The sequence below is a fragment of the Mesoplodon densirostris genome, chromosome 3 (genome assembly GCF_025265405.1).
Source record: "Mesoplodon densirostris isolate mMesDen1 chromosome 3, mMesDen1 primary haplotype, whole genome shotgun sequence".
Taxonomy (NCBI): Eukaryota; Metazoa; Chordata; class Mammalia; order Artiodactyla; family Ziphiidae; genus Mesoplodon; species Mesoplodon densirostris.
This window is the reverse complement of record NC_082663.1, coordinates 12,003,331-12,027,566: the sequence shown is the minus strand read 5'-3', so window position 1 is coordinate 12,027,566 and position 24,236 is coordinate 12,003,331. Positions and strand designations below refer to the sequence as shown.

At 38.8% G+C, this 24,236-nt stretch overlaps 1 protein-coding gene across 1 annotated transcript in view; it reads left to right on the top strand.

Moving 5' to 3' along the window:
- The window catches only part of DNAH5 (dynein axonemal heavy chain 5), a 276,356-nt gene that overhangs the window by 150,416 nt on the left and 101,704 nt on the right, over positions 1-24,236 (top strand). The window contains exons 40-47 of the mRNA XM_060092732.1: positions 186-293; positions 2,686-2,839; positions 7,508-7,654; positions 10,138-10,379; positions 12,829-13,005; positions 13,434-13,635; positions 14,875-15,017; positions 15,909-16,043. Coding sequence (XP_059948715.1) covers positions 186-293; positions 2,686-2,839; positions 7,508-7,654; positions 10,138-10,379; positions 12,829-13,005; positions 13,434-13,635; positions 14,875-15,017; positions 15,909-16,043 — 1,308 coding nt within the window. The remainder of the gene's footprint in view (positions 1-185; positions 294-2,685; positions 2,840-7,507; positions 7,655-10,137; positions 10,380-12,828; positions 13,006-13,433; positions 13,636-14,874; positions 15,018-15,908; positions 16,044-24,236) is intronic.

The window sequence follows — 24,236 nt, the reverse complement described above, 5'->3', positions numbered from 1 at the left end:
AAAAAACTAATTTTTAATTTAGTAAACATGATGAAAATATTTCTCAACTTCAGTGGAGGTGATATTTTATTTATTACTGTTTGTGACAAAGTAATCTGGGCTGTATTGGACATTTTCAGTTTATCTGATATTGCCATGTTTATGCCAAAAGATTTGGTCTGATTTCCCTTTATTTTCTTTCTGAGATTGATGAGGATGAACCCTTATTTTTGAGTTTGATTGAAGATCTCTTCCCAAATATTCTTCTGGACAAGGCCGATTACCCTGAACTGGAAATGGCAATTAGTAGACAGGTAATATATTTTGCAGGACATCAAGTATAGTGTCCCTTTCATCTGAACTTCATGGGAATCAAGTGGAGCTGTTGTGGCCTAAATCTACAGGTTCCGAGAACAACACTGAGGCTGTGACTACAGTTTTAAGAGAAGCCGTTGCTCACCATTGATAGAGCTTTTCCTCCCAGGGGGTCTCCTACCATCACTCAGCTACAGGTCCAGTTACCCGTGTGCTAGTGGCCCCATTATTATTATTATTATTTTGCAGTACGTGGGCCTTTCACTGTTGTGGCCTCTCCCGTTGTGGAGCACAGGCTCTGGATGCACAGGGTCAGTGGCCATGGCTCACGGGCCTAGCCGCTCCGTGGCATGTGGGATCTTCCCGGACCGGGGCACGAACCTGTGTCCCCTGCATCGGCAGGCGGACTCTCAACCACTGCGCCACCAGGGAAGACCTAGTGGCCCCATTATTCATGGAGACCATTCCACACCAGATTCCCAATGAAATGTGATGGGCCAGCAGGGGCCGGTGGAGCTTGGCTGGCTGCATTGCCCATGCTGGATTTGTTTCTCTCTGTGGCCCTGGTGTTTACCACATTGCTTTGGTCTCAGGACTGTAGCTACTGAGTGTCATTTGCAGTGATCTCATATGCCTTCTTAGCTGTCATTCTTTTTCCCCAGGCCCAAGATCACTTGGGATTTCTTCCTTGGGCTCTAGGGGGATCCATCATGTTAAGTGTATCATTAGGTGTCTGGATTTCCCATGATACTTGGTGCAGCTTTAACTTTTTATAGTCTTCCTAGGAATGGAAATGAATCATGAAAACCTTGTGCCTCAACTTCCTTTCCTATGAAAAAGAGTTAAAAAAAAATTTTTTTATAGAAATGGTGATTAGCTCATATTTATAAAATGCATTTCAATTCTTTGAAGAAGAATTTAAAAAAATGAATAAAAATCAATAGGGTAGTATTTTATGGCCATTTCCCCTTTAAATATCAGTATATAAAGATCTTAATTTCCTAATCAGGTAAAAGTGATTATTCATTTTGCAAATGGCTTCTTCATCATATGGCCAAATTAATTGTAGCATTGCCTAAAAAGCTAAGTATAAACTAATTTATAAAGTAACTTACATTAGTAATTTATAGCATATGAAAAATCTGAAGAGAAAATACATAGCATAAAATGATACATGATTATTATCCAAAATTATTTAAGTAAAAATAACAGCATCATTTATAGTGAATTGAAGCATAGCATGATGGTTAAGAGCATGGACCATAGGGCTGAATTTCTTGGGTTCCAATCCCTACTCTATAACTTAACAACTAATAATCTTGGATAAATTGCTTAGTCTCTTTGTGCCCCAGTTTCCTTACCTATAAAATGAAGACACCAATAGTACTAATCTCATAGAAGATTAAACTTAGAATAGCGTTTGGCAGCGTAGCTTCCATACACGTGTTTGATAGATAAAAACTATCCAGAAGATTTATCAAGATGGCTTGACATTGATATGGAATATCAGTCAACTTGGTATGCTTGAAATTATCTTTTAAATTAAATATCATCTTTTAAATTAAACATTTAAAACACATTTTGATATTTGAGCCTTTATTCTTAAGTTGCTCCTAATACATACATTCAATAAAATGTTAATATAAGGGTATTTAATTCCCAAAGTCAACTGTAGGTGTTTCTTGTTTGCCTGGGATATCATTTTGATTATGTTCAGCCTGCTTTTGCCTATGTATATATATATTTTTTATGCAATATATATATATATTTGTGTGTGTGTGTGTGGTATGCGGGCCTCTCACTGTTGTGGCCTCTCCCGTTGCGGAGCACAGGCTCCGGATGTGCAGGCCCAGAGGCCATGGCTCACGGGCCCAGCTGCTCCGCGGCACGTGGGATCCTCCCAGACCAGGACATGAACCCGCGTCCCCTGCATCGGCAGGCGGACTCTCAACCACTGTGCCACCAGGGAAGCCCCTGCAATATATTTTTTATTGGGAATTCCCTGGCAGTCCAGTGGTTAAGACTCGGGCTTTCACTGCCGTGGACCCGGGTTCCATCCCTGGTTGGGACACTAAGATCCCACAAGCCCTGAGGTGCAGCCACAAGTATATATATTTCATTGTGGTAAAACATATGACATAAAATGCACCATTTTAACTATTTTTTAAGTGTACAGTTCAGTGGCATTAAGTATATTCATAGTATTGTGCAAACCTCACCACTGTCTGTCTTCAGAACTTTTTTCATCTTTCCCAACTGAAACTTCATATGCATTAACAATAATTCCCCATTTCTCTAACCTCACTCCATGTCTATACTTATTTTGAGCACAATGATAAGTCCAGATATCTGTTCATGTGGCCCAATGTGGGCGGTTTGTTATGTTTTCAGGTTGAAGAAGCTGGTTTAATCAACCATCCTCCTTGGAAACTGAAAGTCATCCAGTTGTTTGAAACACAGAGAGTGCGGCATGGAATGATGACCCTGGGGCCTAGTGGAGCAGGGAAAACCACCTGCATCCACACCTTGATGAACGCCATGGCAGGTAAGGGGGCAGTCAATCTGGAGACACATTTAAACTGTTGTGACACATGTGAATGTCCCAAGAGGGACACAAATGTAGATGTATGTTAGCATATTTTTATAGGAGGGGATGCTACTTTTTTGACTATTGGGTAAATTTTAGAGATAACACAGTACATTTATGGACCAGAGGAGAAAAACATTTTTTTCCAGCTTTATGGTATACAAATATAATTTGGACACATAACGTGCAAGTTTAAGGTGTACAGTGTGTTGATTTGATACATTTATATGTTGCAAAATTATTATCACCATAGCATTAGCTACCACCACCATCGTATCACATAATAACCATTTCTTTTTTGTGATGAGAGCATTTAAGATATACTTTCGTAGAAATATTCAAGTATATGATACAGTATTATTAGCTATAATCACCATGCTGTACATTAGATCCCCAAATTTGTTAATCTTATAACTGGAAGTTTGTACCCTTTTCCAAGATCTCCCCATTTCCCTCACCTCCAATCCCTGCTGACCACCATTCTTCAATCTGTTTCTCTGAGTTTGACATTTTTAGATTCCACATATAAGTGATATCATACGGTATTTGTCTTTCTCTGTCTGACTTATTTCACTTAGCATAATGCCCTCAAGTTCCCTCCATGTTTTCACAAATGGCAGGATGTCCTTATTTTTCATGGATGAATAACATTCCATTGTGTATGTATACCACATCTTCTTTATTCATTCATCCATTGGTAGACACACAGGTTGTTTCCATATCTGGGCTTTTCTGAATAATGCTTCAGGAAAAACATTTTTTTAAAGTGATTTTATGGACTGTGCTATATGTTCTACATATGTTATGCCATTTAGTTTTCAAAATGATCTTAAGATGTAGCTATTATTATCCCCATTTTGTACAAAAAAGTCAAAATTTAACTTCAGAAATACTCAGTGTCAAAAAGATGGTAAATGATGAGACTCAAAATTAAGGTCAGGTCCCATTAATGAAAAACCCAGAATTTTCCCAGTAAACCATACCACTTGCCACTTATGACTTAACACAAGATGATGCCTCTCAATAAATATAATTATAATTCTAATCCCAACTCTTAAATTCTATGTATTGAAAAATCACCCTAATTATAAACTAATTTCCCACCCAGAATCAGATATTTTTCTTGTGAATTGAAATAAATGTATTTAATTTCCAGATGTTCCTAAGTTTTACATCTAAGTCCCTAACCTAAAGTTATCTAAGGATAATGGGCATTGCCTTTTTCATGATTATTCTTGTATTCTCTGGTTCTGATTAGACGTTGACGACTTCCTTCTTGAAAGTATTCGCAGCCCTTAGCCATGGCAGTTCCAAAATTTCACAGAACTTTGGCTGTTAGAATGCATCATACATTGCCCCACAAGGAAAATCTGCCTGGCTGGGTTTCCAGTCAGCTCATGGAACCCCAATGCATCGATATTGGTTGGTGACTATGGCCTGTATTTATTCTAGGGTCCTGCATACATTAGATTTAGTCTCAATTTCCTCAGCTATGGGATGAAGTGAATTCTGTACCTCAGGACTCTACCAGGGGGTCTTCACACTGAGACAGGCTTATGCTCTCAGCTAGCACCTACCTCCACCAGAACTGAGAGGTCACACCTGCAAAATTTACCACATGGTTTTCATGTGTACTATTAAGGTTCTGCTTTGGGATTTTTACACAGCATTAAAATGATGTATTCTCCTTCTCAAATTATGCTTAAAGATACTTTTGTTGTTGTTATAAAGCTGCCTTCTGTTAACAATAAACTACAAATGCACTGGGTACAATGACTTGAACAAAATGAGTACTAAATATTAAACAATAGAGATACATTGTATATAATATGTCTAAATGATGTACTCAATATGGCATCACTGGTTTTGGAGAAGTTCTTTGCAAAGATGAATAAATTATTAGACTATTTGCTGTTTATTAACCTGTTCTTGGTTTTAGTATGTAGGGTAAACATTTGTTATATTAAATGACGTTGTTTTTTACTGAAAACTTTGACTATCCAAAAGATTGAGAAAGTAATTGGGTTGAACTTCTGCAGGACCCATGTATGTTATTTGTCCCCTTATTCATCATGTGTTTGTTCATCAAATATCTTTGATGTTCTGTACTTTGAAGTTCTGTACTAGAAGTGGGAAAGCAGGCGTGGAAAAAAAATGGCCACGTCTTTAAGGAGTTTACAGTGTAGTGTAGTGACACAGGTAATTGTAACTCAGCATGGAAGACTGGACATAAGGAAGATTTGGACAATTATGAGGGGAGCAGAGGCAAAGGAGATCAGAAACCTTTCTAAGGAATTCTAGAAAGGCTTACAGAGCAGGTGCTACTTCATCTGAGGTTTGCGGGTTGAGTAGCAGATGGATAAAAGGCATTCTCAGCAGAATGAAGAGGCTGAGCAGGTAGGAGGGGCTGGCGAGAGCTTGATATGCCTGGAGAAGCTCTCTGGCATGGATGAAATCTAATTTGTGGGAGTGGGGGAGATGAGGAGGTATAGCAGATGCTATTGGTGCCCAGGGCCGCATCCCTTTGGTCCTCCCCTGCTACAGATGCAGCTGTTGGAGAGTTTCTCCCCCAAATGCCAGCGGTACCTCCCGGTTTTTCAGCCTTATGACTTTCCTTGAAGCTAGAGAACTGGCTCAGCCTGGAAGAAGGGGTTGGGTGAGAATTAATGCTCCTGAGGCAGCCATACCCTTAACCAATGAGGGAAAGAGTGGAAGGGAAATGTCCCATCTCCTGTCTTTTAGAGGGACACTCCAACTGGGACCAGCTCACCAATGAGCCCTTTACTGGCTCTCTCTCCTTTCCTGTCTCACTCTCTCTTTCCCCTGAATCCAAACTCTCAGTTCCCATGTCTTTGTCTCAGGCTTTGCTTCCAGGGGGGAATTCAAATTAGTGCAGAGGGCATGGCATGAGAAGCTTTGTAAGTCATAATAAGTACTGAGATTTTATCCTGTGGGTGATGGGAAGCCATAGAGCTGGGGAGTGGTGTGATTAGCCCTGTGTGTAGAAGACCGTCCGGTGGCCGCGTAGAGAATAGACTGGGACAGGAGGGGCTGTCTGGGAACTTCCATAAGGAGGTCCTAAGAAGGTGACAGCAAGAGAAGAGTGCTTACTCTGGGGCAGAGTCCATGAAAGTGGAGTGATCAGGACAGTCAAGAAATGCCTAGGAGAAGAATTAAGAGGAATTAGTTTAACCAACATTTAAAAAGTCAACCTTTTTTTTTTTTTTCCTTAGAGTGCTCTTATAAAAATGTTATGGTATCGTATTTTAAATGAAAATGATATAATTCTACCTACAACCATAATGAAATAATTTTTGATAGTTTCTTCTGGACCAAGTCCAGTTTTTACCTATGATACGTTTGAAGAGGTTGTTGGCCTTTTGTAAAGTGTGATTAGATTTTTAAAAAAATGTTGCCAGTCGTACTGATATCATGTATTGAAAAAGCTGAACTGTGACTAAGTTGAATTTTTCAGCACTGTAAAAAATTGTAAATAATTACCCTGATTCTTTTTGTGATTTTGGAAAAAGAGAGCTATTCTCTAATTTTCTAGATAGGTTTTAATGTAACACCTTTTCCAGTGTACATATCTATGTATGTGTGCCTATGTTTGTCAATCTTTCACACAGTATGTAATATTTATCCTCTATTTTTATGATTTTATACTTTAAATCTTTAAACTTTTTAAATTGAAATACAGTTGATTTACTATATTGTATTAGTTTCAGGTGTACAGCAAAGTGATTCAGTTAATACATATACATGTATCTATTCTTTTTCAAGTTCTTTTCCCATTTAGGTTCTTACAGAATATTGAGCAGAGTTCCCTGTGCTATACTGTAGGTCCTTGCTGATTATCTATTTTACATATAGTAGTGTATATATTTTAATCCCAAACTCTTAATTTATCCTTCCCCACCCTTTCCCATTTGATAGCCATAAGTTTGTTTTCTATGTCTGTGAGTTTATCTCTGTTCTGTAAATAAGTTCTTTTGCACCATTTTTTTTAGATTCCACATATAATATACTTTAAATCTTATTCTTCAATATTTTACTTAGTAACTACTGTCCCCTATGTACAGAATCCATCTTATTTAAGAATAGTTTTAGGGTTTGAAAGATTTGAATACCTTTCCTGAAACTGACCACAGAAGAAAAATCCTTGATTTTTGTAACATTAGTTTAGCTGATTTTTTTTTCCAAATGAGCAAGACCATATCTCAGCAAATCAGAGCTGTCAATGGAGAGAATCAGGTATCTTTAAGTCACATTTCAGACATAAGAGTTAATCTAATACACCATAAACCAAAAGAGTTTTGAGCTGTGAAATTTGAAGAACTTCCATCCTACATTAATTCCTTCATCACTTCCAGCATGGTAGCATTTCCCCCCTTATGTAACATGCAGTTTTCTTTTCCAGAAGATAAAAAGTGCTTTAGTCAATAAAATATAATGAGGGTAATTATGATAACTTGGAATGCAGTAAGACATGTATTTTCAATGTAATTTTGCATTTTTTCATGTTTTGAACACCTGCTGACAGTACACTGCATATTGGTGCAATGTTGCCTAATGATGGTTCATTCTACATGGGAGTTGTTTAAAATTTGTACTTACTTGGTATAGATTGTGGAAAACCACACCGGGAAATGAGGATGAATCCCAAAGCGATTACAGCTCCACAGATGTTTGGTCGGCTTGACGTGGCAACGAATGACTGGACCGATGGGATATTTTCTACTCTTTGGAGGAAAACATTGAGGGCTAAGAAAGGTAGAAGATGAATTACAAGTATAATTTTTGACATGTACTTCTAAATAACAACCTTTGTGGCTATTTAAAATGAGTAGAACAACTGTAGTCTCCGTATTATATATTATCCTAGACCAAGAACTCATAAATCAGTATGATATTTGTGAATGTTGAAATACTGAAATGACTGATTAGTGTATTTAAAATACCCCCCCTTTTTTGGTTACAAAGGGTATTATTTTCCTTTTGAAAAAAATATTTCTATATTCCTGTGAAAACTTAGGATAAAATAGTTAGAAAAAGCTGTTAAGGAACATTGATAGTACTGTATTCAAGTGATTTCATCATCACTGTTTTCACTGAAGAATTAAAAAATGGTACTCTTGTTTAAGTATGGCCTATTTTTAGAAAACCGATTCTCCTATAAAATCACAGGAGGAAATGGGCTTCTTTGGAAAGAAAATTGTGTATATCAAAAAATGAAGTCTAACAAATTATTCTCATTTAGGTGTACACAGGTGTTTGTTTTTTTGTTTAAACACACTCCTTAAGGGCTAGTGGTTCACTCTGAATATTCTCTTACCTAGGGACTTGAGCCCAGTGGTCCCAGAAAATAAGCTCAGATGGAAGAGGTAATATCAATTCTCCTCTCACTCCTGAATGAGTAAGAGAAAAGCACAGTGCAAGCAATTGCAGGGACAAATAAGAATATAGGAGGAGGACAAGACATTTGGGCTTACTTCACGAGTCCACACTTTGGGCAACAGTGTGCTGTTGAAAAACGTTTAAAGTGACACCACTGATGTTCTCTTTGAGAGAATGTGGCTGATCAACCCAACACCAATTGTTAAAAGAGAAAAGAAAACGCTTCATTTCTAAAGTGTGCTCATATTAGAAGTTGCTGTTGTTTTACGGGAATAATATAAAATTTTGTGTCTGATTTGTTCTAGTAATCCTGTGTAAACACAGATCCAGTAACCAAATGTTACCTTAAAGAATAGGTGCTTAGAGAGGTTTTTTTCTTAAGTCCTTTTTAGAAAGGCAACATATACTTTTTCTTTCACAGGGACTCTGGTGATCAGATCATCATTTTACTTAAACTGCTAGTTGAATGAGCACGATTAGGAATTTCATAGCATTTGATTTGACTTAGAATATTCCACAGTTGTTAAATTAGAGATAAAAATTAGAACTACAAACTTGGTCATGGTGTTGGTAAGTAAGAGTAACTAGTGGTTAAGAAATTAAGAGTAACTATTAAACTGAATGCCTAAATTTACAAGGGCGTTTCTGTTGGACATTCTATTGATTCTCAGTATCACCCTGCTCTCAGTAGCATCTGGCACAGTTAATCACTCACGGGCCTCTCACTGTTGTGGCCTCTCCCGTTGCAGAGCACAGGCTCTGGACGCGCAGGCTCAGCAGCCATGGCTCACGGGCCCAGCCACTCCGTGGCATGTAGTATCTTCCCGGACCGGGGCACGAACCCGTGTCCCCTGCATTGGCAGGTGGACTATTAACCACTGCGCCAACAGGAAGCCCAATCCCTCTTATTCTTGAAACTCTTCCACCACTTGACTTCAGGGATACCTTACTGGCTGACTCACCTCCTACTTCTGTTTCACTGAGAGCTCAGCCAGAGGGAGGAAGCAGTGGAGGAGACCCTACCAGAAGGCTAAACATTGAAGTGCTTGTGTCCTCAGACCTCTTGTCTCTATCTATCCTTATGATCCAGAAGAAACTTACCCAGGCCATGGTTCTCAAGGCCATCTCTAAGCTGATGGCTTCTACATTTTAATCTCTAGCCCTTGAATTCCCAACTCAGCAGCTCTATGGGCTGTCTGTTGGACATCTCAGACTGAACGTGTGCAGACCAGAATGGATTCCGTGGCTCCGCCTTTCTGACATCACTCACATCCCTTTCCCCCTTCCCTCCTTCTTTCTAACCAGGTTCGACTTCCTGCTGTTCCTGGAACATGATCACCCTAAGCTTGTACCCACTTCAGGACCTTTGCAACTACTGTTTCCACTGCCTGAAAAATTCTAGCTCTAGATCTTTACATCACTTCATTCTCCTCCAGAAATACTTCATTGACCACCTTATCTAAAATGCCTCACCCTCTTATCCTGCTGAATTTTTCTTATATATTTCTTTGCATATTGGTTTGATTGTCATGTCTACCCCTTAGAAAGTCACCTCTGTGAAGGCAGGACATTATCTTTTTTTATCACAATATCCCTTGAACTGTGCTGATACAGAGAAGGTGTTCAAGGAATATCTGTTCAATGAACTAATGACTTTCTTGATTATGGGCTTTAAACAACTGCTATATAAAGAACAGAGTCCTATGTGACAAAATACGAAAATCATTTAGATCAAAGCTTTATTTAAAAATTAATGAAAATTACATCAAATTATAGTACTTCCTCAAGCATAGTAGTTATGTATATATGCATATATGTGTGTGTATGCTTTTCTCCCTGACCTTGGTGGGATGTTCTAGGGGAGCATATCTGGATAGTTCTTGATGGGCCAGTAGATGCCATCTGGATTGAAAATCTGAATTCCGTTTTGGATGATAACAAAACTCTAACCCTTGCCAATGGTGATCGGATTCCCATGGCTCCAAACTGCAAGATTGTTTTCGAACCTCATGACATTGACAATGCTTCGCCTGCTACTGTCTCAAGAAATGGGATGGTTTTCATGAGTTCTTCTGTCCTTGATTGGAGTCCTATTCTTGAGGTATGATTGGAATCTTTTTTTTTTTTTTGGTATAATTAAAGAGGGAAACAGATCCTTTAGCATCATTTTAGAGTGTGCGCTGATTTTTCTACAGACCTGTTGGTGTAATTGCATTTTAATGCTGATGTTTGTGGAAGATCCTTGAATGCTCTGGGACCTTCAGCCCAGGTTGTCCCTTACAGGTTTCTTCAGTGCTCAGGGTTCTTCAGTTCTAATAATTTTAGACCTGTGAATTACACCCCGTGGGCTGGGGAATAATTGCAAGGCCTAGGTGAACCAATAATCCCACTAGGGACTTCTCTGGTGGTCTAGTGGTTAAGACTCTGAGGTCTCAATTCAGGGGGCCCGGGTTCGATCCCTGGTCAGGGAAGTAGATCCCATATGCCGCAACTAAGAGCCCACATGCCGCAACTAAGACCCAGTGCGGCCAAATAAATAAATAAATATTAAAAAAATCCCACCAAACTGTGAGTGAATAAGGAAAATTTAATTGTATCACTTTGGGGATTCATGATATTTTAAAAAGGTACTCATTCAGTTGCTCGTGGATTCCCATGAACACAACTGTCTTAGAATATTAACTCAAAGAAGACAATTTATTAAAATTCATATAAAGAATTTTTATGAGGTTCAATAGTCATAACGTTAGTTTTAAGTTTGCACTTGGAAATAATATTTCAGATAATATCTTTTCAATTCATGATAAGGTATATTATTTTATTACTACCAATGTATGTTAGAGTATGTTGATTATCATAAGATTATAATTGAATGCCTTGCATACTTAGATATTTTACTAAATAAATATTATAGTGTAAGGCAGAATGCTTATTAGACAAGCCACCTGTAAAATCTTTTTTGACATTGTTGGTCAAATTATTGTTTTCATTTACATAAGTTTTTTGGAGATAATTTTGACTGAAAACTTATGAATTCATATTTTAAATCAAGTAGATGAAGATGTGAAGAAGGAGGGGATTTTAAAGCAAAATGATACTGAAGTACAGTTGGATATGTCATTAAAAATGCTTCTGAAGATTTCAGATTTCACAGTTAAATTATCCATCCTTTAAGAAGAACACAGAACAAGAGTTCTCAACCCTGGCTTTGCAAGAGTAATCACCAATGACAGTTCTTTAAAATACAGATGACTGTGTCATACCTCAATCTATCAATTTAGAATCTCTGAGGAGGAAGGTGCAGGAGTTATTGTTTAAAAATTTTTTTTTTAAAAAATTACCACAGTGGATTCAGCCTTGGTAACCACAGATACAGCAAACTCCAAGTGAAAATGAATTTGTGATTTTCCCCCAAATACTTTAAATTCACAAAGGCTTTTAAACAATACTTTTACACTATTAGCTAATGAATATTTACAGTTTGCTATTTATGAAATGAGCTTCTATTATATTCTGTCCATGTTGAGGCTGAATAAGGCCTTTACATTAACGCTGAGTTGCTTACAAATGGTTAGCAAGAAGCAAGGCTCACAAGACTGGAGGTGTTTAGAGCAGGGCAGGGCAGCTCTGAGAGAACTATTAGAGGGCAGACCAATGGGGAAGTTGTGTTCATGGGAATCCACGAGCCTCTGTGAGCCACGCTGATTACATAGCACCATCAACTTGAAAGTGCTATGTTTCCTTTTTGTTGCTGTGCAATCATGTTGAATTCGTGAAATGATGGATGATTGAGAATCAACATTTTATTGCTTCTGTTCAGAATCTCTAAGAATGACCTGATCTCTTGATGCCAAGGGAACTTTCCTCACCTGAAGAAAGTATTGTGTTAAGTGGTATTTTGTTATGAATCACATGTAGTTTCCTAATATTGGGTTTCCAAATGACTAAATTCCCCATTTTCCTGAGTATTCTTTGATATTTTTTCTACATTGGTTATTCATTAAATTAGAAGAAATAAAATTGTGATAAACTTTTGTTTCCTATTTTGAAAAATCTGGGGATGGATTTCCTTTGTTCATGTTTCATTCCTTTTTCTTTTTCTAAGTTATTTCCATGTATATGCCTCCTCATTTTCTCCTAGCAGATTTTAATCAAGAGCCGAAGACTTTTCCCTCCATCTTGCTTCAAGACCTGAGCTTATGTGTAGTGTAGTAGCTGAACATAGGGATGTTGGAATCAGACTCTGGGTTTGAATTTTGACACCTACCAGCTGTGGGATCCTGGTCATGTTGCTTAAACTCCTTGGGCCTTAGTTTCCTCATCTGTAAAAGGATAATAACAATTCCTACCTCACAGAGTTGTTTTGAGCATTAAATGACGTAAAACATGAAAGAATTTATATCAAGGTCTGGTACATCAGAAGTGCAGTATAATCATTAGCTATTATTATTATTATTGTTAACCGATATTTAGAAAACTTTTGTCCAAAAATGGCCATTTTTCTGGTGTGCTAATAAATTTAATTAATGCATTCATCTGCAAACCAACAGGGTTTTCTTAAAAAACGTTCACCTCAAGAAGCTGAAATTCTTCGTCAGTTGTACACCAAGTCATTTCCAGACCTGTATCACTTCAGTATTCAGAACTTAGAACACCAGATGGAGATGCTGGAGGCCTTTGTGATCATGCAAAGCATCAACATGCTTCAAGGCCTGATCCCTTCCAAGGTAAATCGCTCAACTTTCTAGAACTCTCTCTCCTTTTAGCTGAGCCATACTGTGCAAGGTCTGTGATATTTGAACATGATTCTTAGAACCATGGGGAAGTGGGGAGGTTTCAAACATGGACACTGCATATTTTGTGTTTTTCTTTCATTTCTTTTTTTTTTTTTTCCACAAAGCAAACCACAAATTTGTGGATTAGGGGCAGGTTCACAGTCATCTAACAAGCATTCAAAATTTATTTTGGAGACCAGCTTGGTATTCCCAGAGATCAGTTCTGCATTTGTTCTCCAGTTTTATTCATCTTTCCCTCGTTCTTGTTTTTGGGGAAAACTGTTATCCCTTTTAGATCTTTGCTATTTTCATTAAAATGTCAAAGCCAAGTTTTGGTTTGAGAATTAAGTAAGTAAAAGAAAAGTTTCTTTCGTGCTCAGGAACAAGGTGGGGAGGTCACGCCGGAGCACCTGGGGAGACTGTACGTCTTCTCCCTGATGTGGAGCGTCGGGGCAGTGCTGGAACTGGATGGCCGGCGCCGCATGGAGCACTGGCTGGGCTCCCAGGAGAGGCTGGCCTTGGACCTGCCGCCTCTAGCAGGGCCTGACGACACCATGTTTGACTATTACGTCGCATCTGATGGTGAGCCCCTCTCTTCTATCCATCCATCACACGTGGGACCAGTTTTTTCCAAAATGGCTACTATTTACACTCTATTTATCTATGTACCTATCATCTATCTATCATCTAGCTAGCTATCATCTATATTTATAAATGGTAATTAAAACTCTTGGCTGTAAAATTGAAATGGAAATGTTTATGTGTGTATGAAAGAGAGTCAATTATTTCTTTTCCAAATATTTATTTCAATTGAGTTCCAAATGCACATTTTCTTGTTAAATATACCGTGTACTGAAATTTTAATGAAATAAAAACAAATTAAAAAAATCACCAAATCAGATCCATTTCAGCCATTCATTCGATATAATCAGCAACTTATAAAAAAATGACAAAGTAGGTATATTTTTATGAAATAGGTGTGTATATCTATACATCTGTGTCTATGCATGTATTGCAATACTTTAAGTTTATTTAAATGTGCATACATATATATAAAGTACATATATACACATATATGAAGTACAAATATACATAATATTTATATATGGCATCCTAGGATATTTTATTTTTGGTTTTACAGTTAGGGAAGTACGTAATGAAAAATGATTTTAGGTACATACGACTATCACTGTCCTGTATTTTTCTTTTTAATAAATTATTTATTTGTTTATTTATTTTTGGCTGCACTGGGTCTTTGTTGCTGCGTGCAGGCTTTCTCTAGTTGCGGCGAGCGGGGGCTACTCTTCATTGCAGTGCGTGGGCTTCTCATTGTGGTGGCTTCTCTTGTTGCGGAGCACGGGCTCTAGGCACACGGGCTTCAGTAGTTGTGGTACGCGGGCTCAGTAGTCATGGTGCACGGGCTAAGTTGCTCTGTGGCATGTGGGATCTTCCTGGACAGGGGATCAAACCTGTGTCCCCTGCACTGGCAGGTGGATTCTTAATCACTGCGCCACCAGGGAAGTCCCTTGTCCTGTATTTTTATACACACTTTTTGTTACTGAAAACCTACATGTTTAAAAAGAAAATTCCAAGATACTTCTTACTATTTCCTAATATTACCACTTTGGGAATAGTTTCGTGGGAAATTTTGACTCAGCCAACACATACTGAAATACTTAGATGTCTGAATTTAATGAATTTTACTTTGTGGGGAGTTTTTGGAAGATGGCTTCATGAGATTCAAGGAAGTCTGCTCATTATAATTAGGAACTAAATTATTAATAGGAACATGAAAATGTAAATGTTCTCTGTTCACCTCAGGTAAATGGATGCACTGGAAGACGTATACTGAGGAATATGTGTATCCATCTAATATCACCCCCGAATATGGCTCCATCCTGGTGCCAAATGTTGACAGTGTGAGAACTGACTTCCTAATTAAAACCATCGCTAAACAGGGCAAGGTATGGCTCTTTCACTTTTATTAAAAGTAACATATTTAAAAATGTCCCTCAAAAACATGAAGCATTGTGTGACCACCTAGAAGGGTGGGAGAGGGAGGGTGGGAGGGAGATGCAAGAGGGAGGGGATATAGGGATATATGTATACATATAGCTGATTCACTTTGTTATACAGCAGAAACTAACACACCATTGTAAAGCAATTATACTCCAATAAAGATGTTAAAAAGAGAAAATAGAAAACATGAAGCATCTTGCATTTATTTTAGAATGTTTTATGTTGCTGTTTAGAATAAATAAATGTATTACCCAAATTAATATATGAGTTGAATAGCTTTAATGAGTTGAATAGCTTTAATTCATAATTAAGTAATGATTTTTCATATATTGAGAGAAAGTGAATTTTGACTTGTTTTTCTAAAGAGAAATCCTTCTCTTTTGATCATTGTATTATTTTGCCATGGCTCCCATAACAAAATACCACAGGCTCGGTGGCTTAATCAATGAACATTTCTTTCTGTACAGTTCTGGAGGCTTGAAATGCAAGATTAAGGTGTTGGCAGGTTTAGTTTTTTTGGAGCCCTCTCTCCTTGGCTTGCAGATGGCTGTCTTCTCACTGTGTCTTCCCATGGTCTTTGTGTGTGCATCCCTTGTTTTTCTGTGTGTCAAAATTTCCTCTTCTCATAAGGATGCCTCTTACACTGAACAAGAGCCCACCTTAACAGCCTCATTTTTCATGTAATCATCCCTATAAAGACCCTGTCTCCAAACGTAGTCACATTCTGTGGTACTGGGGGTTAGGGCTTCCACATATAAATTTTGTGGGGACACAATTCAGCCCATGACAATACTTTTATTGTATTTCTTGGATTTCTTTCTCAACTCCTGTTTTAGGCTGTGCTGTTAATTGGTGAACAAGGAACAGCCAAAACGGTCATGATCAAGGGATTTATGTCAAAGTATGATCCTGAAAGCCATGTGATCAAGAGTCTGAACTTTTCTTCTGCAACCACCCCGCTGATGTTTCAGGTACTGGCTCACTGGTGCTGCTGATTCAGCCCAGGTTTGTGATAAGCTTTGGAGGCTCAAATCTCATGCTGTTCTGCTGTGTCCACTGAACTTCACGTGCACTTTCACAGCCATGGTAAATCCCCTACATAAGTCTTCCATTATCTCTATTTTTCTGTTGCAATAGAATCTCCCCCTAGTTAGATGATAACATATAATCTTAAATTATGGAGAACTAAAAAGATTATATATGGTGTTAAAAGCCTCAACACTGAGAGAAGATGACGGAAGAGTAAGACGTGGAGATCACCTTCCTCCCCACAGATACACCAGAAATACAGTTACATGTGGAACAACCCCTACAGAACACCTACTGAATGCTGGCAGAAGACCTCAGACCTCCCAAAAGGCAAGAAGCTCCCCACGTAGCTGGGTAGAGCAAAGGAAAAAATAATAAACAGAGACAAAAGGATAGGGACGGGACCTGCACCAGTGGGAGGGAGCGGTGAAGGAGGAAAGGTTTCCACACGCTAGGAGCCCCTTCGCGGGCGGAGACTGTGGGTGGCGGAGGGGGGAAGCTTCGGAGGCGCGGAGGAGAGCACAGCCACAGGGGTGCGAAGGGCAAAGCGGAGAGATTCTTGCACAGAGGATCGGTGCCGACCGGCACTCACCAGCCCGAGAGGCTTATCTGCTCGGCCGCTGGGGCGGGCGGGGCTGGGAGCTGAGGCTCGGGTTTCGGGTTTCAGTTGGAGCGCAGGGGGAGAACTGGGGTTGGCGGGGTGAACACAGCCTGAAGGGGCTAATGCGCCACAGCTAGCCGGGAGGGAGTCTGGGAAAAAGTCTGGACCTGCCGAAGAGGCAAGAGACCATTGTTTCGGGGTGCGCGAGGAGAGGGGATTCAGAACACTGCCTAAAGGAGCTCCAGAGATGGGCGCGAGCCGCGGCTATTCAGCGCGGACCCCAGAGACGGGCGTGGGACGCTGGGGCTGCTGCTGCCACCATCAAGAAGCCTGTGTGCGAGCGCAGGTCACTCTCCACACCTCCCCTTCTGGGAGCCTGTGAAGCCGCCACTGCCAGGTTCCCGGGATACAGGGACGGCTTTCCCGGGAGAGTGCACGGAGCACTTCGGGCTGGTGCAACGTCACACCGGCCTCTGCCGCCGCGGGCTCGCCCCACACTCCGTGCTCCTCCCTCCTCCCGGCCTGAGTGAGTCAGAGCCCCCGTATCAGCGGCTCCTTTAACCGCGTCCTGTCTGAGCGAAGAACAGACGTCCTCCGGCGACCTACATGCAGAGGCGGGGCCAAATGCAAACCTGAGCCCCGGGAGCTGTGCGAACAAAGAAGAGACAGGGCAATCTCTCCCAGAAGCCTCAGAAGCAGCGGTTTAAAGCTCCACAATCAACTTGATGTACCCTGCATCTGTGGAATACATGAATAGACAATGAATCATCCCAAATTGAGGAGCCGTGTGGATGAAAGGTTCTTGGTGCTGCAGCCAGAAGTCAGTGCTGTGCCTCTAAGGTGGGAGAGCCAACTTCAGGACAATGGTCCACAAGAGACCTCCCAGCTCCACATAATATCAAACGGCGAAAATCTTCCAGAGATCTCCATCTCAACACCAGCACCCAGCTTCACTCAACGACCAGCAAGCTACAGTGCTGGACACCCTATGCCAAACAACTAGCAAGACAGGAACACAACACCACCCATTAGCAGAGAGGCTGCCTAAAATCATAAAAAGACCGCAGACACCCCAAAACACACCACCAGACGTGGATCTGCCCACCAGAAAGACAAGATCCAGACTCATCCACCAGAACACAGGCACTAGTCCCCTCCACCAGGAAGCCTACACAACCCACTGAACCAACCTTAGCCACTGGGGACAGACACCAAAAACAACGGGAACCACGAATCTGCAGCCTGCAAAAAGGAGACCCCAAACACAGTAAGATAAGCAAAATGAGAAGACAGAAAAACACACAGCAGGTGAAGGAGCAAGATAAAAACCTACCAGACCTAACAAATGAAGAAGAAATAGGCAGTCTACCTGAAAAAGAATTCAGAATAATGATAGTAAAGATGATCCAAAATCTTGGAAATAGAATAGACAAAATGCAACAAACAGTTAACAAGGACCTAGAAGAACTAAAGACGAATCAAGCAATGATTAGAAACACAATAAATGAAATAAAAAATACTCTAGATGGGATCAATAGCAGAATAACTGAGGCAGAAGAACGGATAAGTGAGGTGGAAGATAAAATAGTGGAAATAACTACTGCAGAGCAGAAGAAAGAAAAAAGAATGAAAAGAACTGAGGACAGTCTCAGAGACCTCTGGGACAACATTAAATGCACCAACATTCGAATTATAGGGGTTCCAGAAGAAGAAGAGAAAAAGAAAGGGACTGAGAAAATATTTGAAGAGATTATAGTTGAAAACTTCCCTAATATGGGAAAGGAAATAGTTAATCAAGTCCAGGAGGCACAGAGAGTCCCATACAGGATAAATCCAAGGAGAAACATGCCAAGACACATATTAATCAAACTGTCAAAAATTAAATACAAAGAAAACATATTAAAAGCAGCAAGGGAAAAACAACAAATAACACACAAAGGCATCCCCATAAGGTTAACAGCTGATCTTTCAGCAGAAACTCTGCAAGCCAGAAGGGAGTGGCAGGACATAATTAAAGTGATGAAGGAGAAAAACCTGCAACCAAGATTACTCTACCCAGCAAGTATCTCATTCAGATTTGATGGAGAAATTAAAACATTTACAGACAAGCAAAAGCTGAGAGAGTTCAGCACCACCAAACCTGCTTTACAACAAATGCTAAAGGAACTTCTCTAGGCAAAAAACACAACAGAAGGAAAAGACATACAATAACGAACCCAAAACAATTAAGAAAATGGGAATAGGTACATACATATCGATAATTACCTTAAATGTAAATGGAGTAAATGCTCCCACCAGAAGACACAGAGTGGCTGAATGGATGCAAAAACAAGACCCATATATATGCTGTCTACAAGAGACCCACTTCAGACCTAGGGACACATACAGACTGAAAGTAAGGGGATAGAAAAAGATATTCCATGCAAATGGAAATCAAAAGAAAGCTGGAGTAGCAATTCTTATATCAGACAAAATAGACTTTAAAATAAAGACTACTAGAAGAGACAAAGAAGGACACTACATAATGATCAAGGAATCGATCCAAGAAGAAGATATAACAATTGTAAATATTTATGCACCCAACATAGGAGCACCTCAATACATAAGGCAAATACTAACAGCCATAAAAGGGGAAATCGACAGTAACACAATCATAGTAGGGGACTTTAACACCCCACTTTCACCAATGGACAGATCATCCAAAATGAAAATAAATAAGGAAACACAAGCTTTAAATGATACATTAAAGAAGATGGACTTAATTGATATTTATAGGACATTCCATCCAAAAACAACAGAATACACATTTTTCTCAAGTGCTCATGGAACATTTTCCAGGATAGATCATATATTGGGCAACAAATCAAGCCTTGATAAATTTAAGAAAATTGAAATTGTATCAAGTATCTTTTCAGACCACCATGCTATGAGTCTAGATATCAATTACAGGAAAAGATCTGTAAAAAATACAAACACATGGAGGCTAAACAATACACTAATTAATAACGGAGTGATCACTGAAGAAATCAAAGAGGAAATAAAAAAATACATAGAAACAAATGACAATGGAGACACGACGACCCAAAACCTATGGGATGCAACAAAAGCAGTTCTAAGAGGGAAATTTATAGCAATATAATCCCACCTTAAGAAACAGGAAACATCTCGAATAAACAACCTAACCTTGCACCTAAAGCAGTTAGAGAAAGAAGAACAAAAACACCCCAAAGTTAGCAGAAGGAAAGAAATCATAAAAATCAGATCAGAAGTAAATGAAAAAGAAATGAAGGAAATGATAGCAAAGATCAATAAAACTAAAAGCTGGTTCTTTGAGAAGATAAACAAAATTGATAAACCATTAGCCAGACTCATCAAGAAAAAAAGGGAGAAGACTCAAATCAATAGAATTAGAAATGAAAAAGGAGAAGTAACAACTGACACTGCAGAAATACAAAACATCATGAGAGATTACTACAAGCAACTCTATGCCAATAAAATGGACAACCACGAAGAAATCGACAAATTCTTAGAAATGCACAACCAGCCAAGACTGAATCAGGAAGAAATAGAAAATATGAACAGACCAATCACAAGCACTGAAATTGAAACTGTGATAAAAAATCTTCCAACAAATGAAAGCCCAGGACCAGATGGCTTCACAGGCGAATTCTATCAAACATTTAGAGAAGAGCTAACACCTATCCTTCTGAAACTCTTCCAAAATATAGCAGAGGGAGGAACACTCCCAAACTCATTCTACGAGGCCACCATCACCTTGATACCAAAACTAGAAAAGGATGTCACAAAGAAAGAAAACTACAGGCCAATATCACTGATGAACATAGATGCAAAAATCCTCTACAAAATACTAGCAAACAGAATCCAACAGCACATTAAAAGGATCATACACCATGATCAAGTGGGGTTTATTCCAGGAATGCAAGGATTCTTCAATATACGCAAATCAATCAACGTGATACATCATATTAACAAATTGAAGGAGAAAAACCATATGATCATCTGAATAGATGCAGAGAAAGCTTTCAACAAAATTCAACACCCATTTATGATAAAAACCGTGCAGAAAGTAGGCATAGAGAGAACTTTCCTCAACATAATAAAGGCCATATATGACAAACCCACAGCCAACATCATCCTCAATGGTGAAAAACTGAAATCATTTCCACTAAGATCAGGAACAAGACAAGGTTGCCCACTCTCACCACTCTTATTCAACATAGTTTTGGAAGTTTTAGCCACAGCAATCAGAGAAGAAAAGGAAATAAAAGGAATCCAAATTGGAAAAGAAGAAGTAAAGCTGTCGCTGTTTGCAGATAACACGATACTACACATAGAAAATCCTAAAGATGCTACCAGAAAACTACTAGAGCTAATCAATGAATTTGGTAAATTAGCAGGATACAAAATTAATGCACAGAAATCTCTGACATTCCTATATACTAATGATGAAAAATCTGAAAGTGAAATCAAGAAAACACTCCCATTTACCATTGCGACAAAAAGAATAAAATATCTAGGAATAAACCTACCTACGGAGACAAAAGACCTGTATGCATAAAATTATAAGTCCTGATGAAAGAAATTAAAGATGATACAAATAGATGGAGAGATGTACCATGTTCTTGGATTGGAAGAATCAACATTGTGAAAATGACACTACTACCCAAAGCAATCTACAGATTCAATGCAATCCCTATCAAACTACCACTGGCATTTTTCACAGAACTAGAACAAAAAATTTCAAAATTTGTATGGAAACACAAAAGACCCAGAATAGCCAAAGCAATCTTGAGAACGAAAAATGGAGCTGGAGGAATCAGGCTCCCTGACTTCAGACTATACTACAAAGCTACAGTAATCAAGACAGTTGGTACTGGCACAAAAACAGAAAGATAGATCAATGGAACAGGATAGAAAGCCCAGAGATAAACCCACACACATATGGTCACCTTATCTTTGATAAAGGAGGCAGGAATGTACAGTGGAGAAAGGACAGCCTCTTCAATAAGTGGTGCTGGGAAAACTGGACAGCTACATGTAAAAGTATGAGATTAGATCACTCCCTAACACCATACACAAAAATAAGCTCAAAATGGATTAAAGACCTAAATTTAAGTCCAGAAACTATCAAACTCTTAGAGGAAAACATAGGCAGAACACTCTATGACATAAATCACAGCAAGGTCCTTTTTGGCCCACCTCCTAGAGAAATGGAAATAAAGACAAAAATAAACACATGGGACCTAATGAAAGTTAAAAGCTTTTTCACAGCAAAGGAAACCATAAAGAAGACCAAAAGACAACCCTCAGAATGGGAGAAAATATTTGCAAATGAAGCAACTGACAAAGGATTAATATCCAAAATTTATAAGCAGCTCATGCAGCTCAATAACAAAAAAAAAAAAAAACAAACAACCCAATCCAAAAATGGGCAGAAGACCTAAATAGACATTTCTCCACAGAAGATATACAGACTGCCAACAAACACATGAAAGAATGGTCAACATCTTTAATGATTAGAGAAGTGCAAATCAAAACTACAATGAGATATCATCTCACACCAGTCAGAATGGCCATCATCAAAAAAGCTAGAATCAATAAATGCTGGAGAGGGTGTGGAGAAAAGGGAACACTCTTGCACTGCTGGTGGGAATGTGAATTGGTACAGCCACTATGGAGAACAGTATGGAGGTTCCTTAAAAAACTACAAATAGAACTACCATATGACCCAGCAATCCCACTCCTGGGCATATACCCTGAGAAAACCATAATTCAAAAAGAGACATGTACCAAAATGTTCATAGCAGCCCTATTTACAATAGCCTGGAGATGGAAACAACCTAAGTGTCCATCATTGGATGAATGGATACAGAAGATGTGGCACATATATACAATGGAATATTCCTCAGCCATAAAAAGAAATGAAATTGAGCTATTCGTAATGAGGTGGATGGACCTAGAGAGTGTCATACAGAGTGAAGTAAGTCAGAAAGAGAAAGACAAATACCATATGCTAACACATATATATGGAATTTAAGAAGAAAAAAAATGTCATGAAGAACCTAGGGGTAAGACAGGAATAAAGACACAGACCTACTGAGAATGGACTTGAGGATATGGGGAGGGGGAAGGGTAAGCTGTGACAAAGCGAGAGAGAGGCATGGACATATATACACTACCAAACATAAGGTAGATAGCTAGTGGGAAGCAGCCGCATAGCACAGGGAGATCAGCTCGGTGCTTTGTGACTGCCTGGAGGGGTGGGATATGGAGGGTGGGAGGGAGACGCATGGTGGAGGGTATATGGGAACATATGTATATGTATAACTGATTCATTTTGTTATAAAGCAGAAACTAACACACCATTGTAAAGCAACTATACTCCAATAAAGATGTAAAAAAAAAGTCTCAACACTGTTTAGAATATCTCTGTAGAAAAGCCTGTGAACATGCAAAATCCAAAATTGAAAGAAATATTATTTATTCCCCATGTAAACCTACTTCTTCTCCCTACTGTCTGCTTTTCTGTGGGTGTTACTATTATTCTAGTCATTAGGATATACACACTGGAGTCATCTTTGATGGTCTCTCTCTTGAGTCAAGGGCTGCTAATACATCTATGAAATACTTTTCATGTTGCTTCCTTTTTCTCCCTTCCCCCTATCCACCTCTACATAATCTACTTCATGATTCCACAACAGTATATTAGCATCAAAGAATCTTGAAGCTGGTCTTGCTTCAAGTCTGATCCTCTTCAAATCTAGTTTCTATTCTTTTTCCAGTCTCTGGTTCCTATTTATCTTGTTGTTCACTGACTTAACATTCCACAATGGCTCCTATTATCAATTGCAGCAAAGAATACAATCTTAGAATCTTAGCACATTAAAGATTTTGCTTATGGTGGTATCATTGAGGAGGAACAGAGAACAACTCTCAAGTTTGCATGGCTTTTGTCAATGGAACTGCCAAGATTGACCAGGGCTTGCAGAGGCTAACTGGTTCTTTTTTCCTATTCCTAAATTATTTAAGAAACCATAGAGTACATCTTAAACTTCAGTCCATGCTTTAATTGTTTGCAAATAATCTATGATACCTTTATTAGAACATTAATACATTAATAAAAGATACATTTTATAAATTGAAATGTATGAAATGGTACACTTGAAAAGATACATATGAAGAAGAGTTAGGAAAAGGTACATTCATAAATTGAAAATGGAAGGGAAATTTTTAGGGGAATTCAAATCCAAAGAACTTCATTTTTGATTAACTTCATTGTTCTTTAGTTGTTGAAATGAAAATATCAAAGAGCAATGAAAATTCTTGAGAACAAGGCTAAATCATGACTTTTTAATCACTTAATATAATTGGTGACTACAGAGTGCCAAAAAACTAAGACCATTGATTAAGTTTCTAAATAAGACTGTCAAAACATTATGCTCCTCTGTTAGAGATGGAATTTCCAAAACTGGCTAGCCTTCTATCATTAATGAATATCATTTACACACTGTTG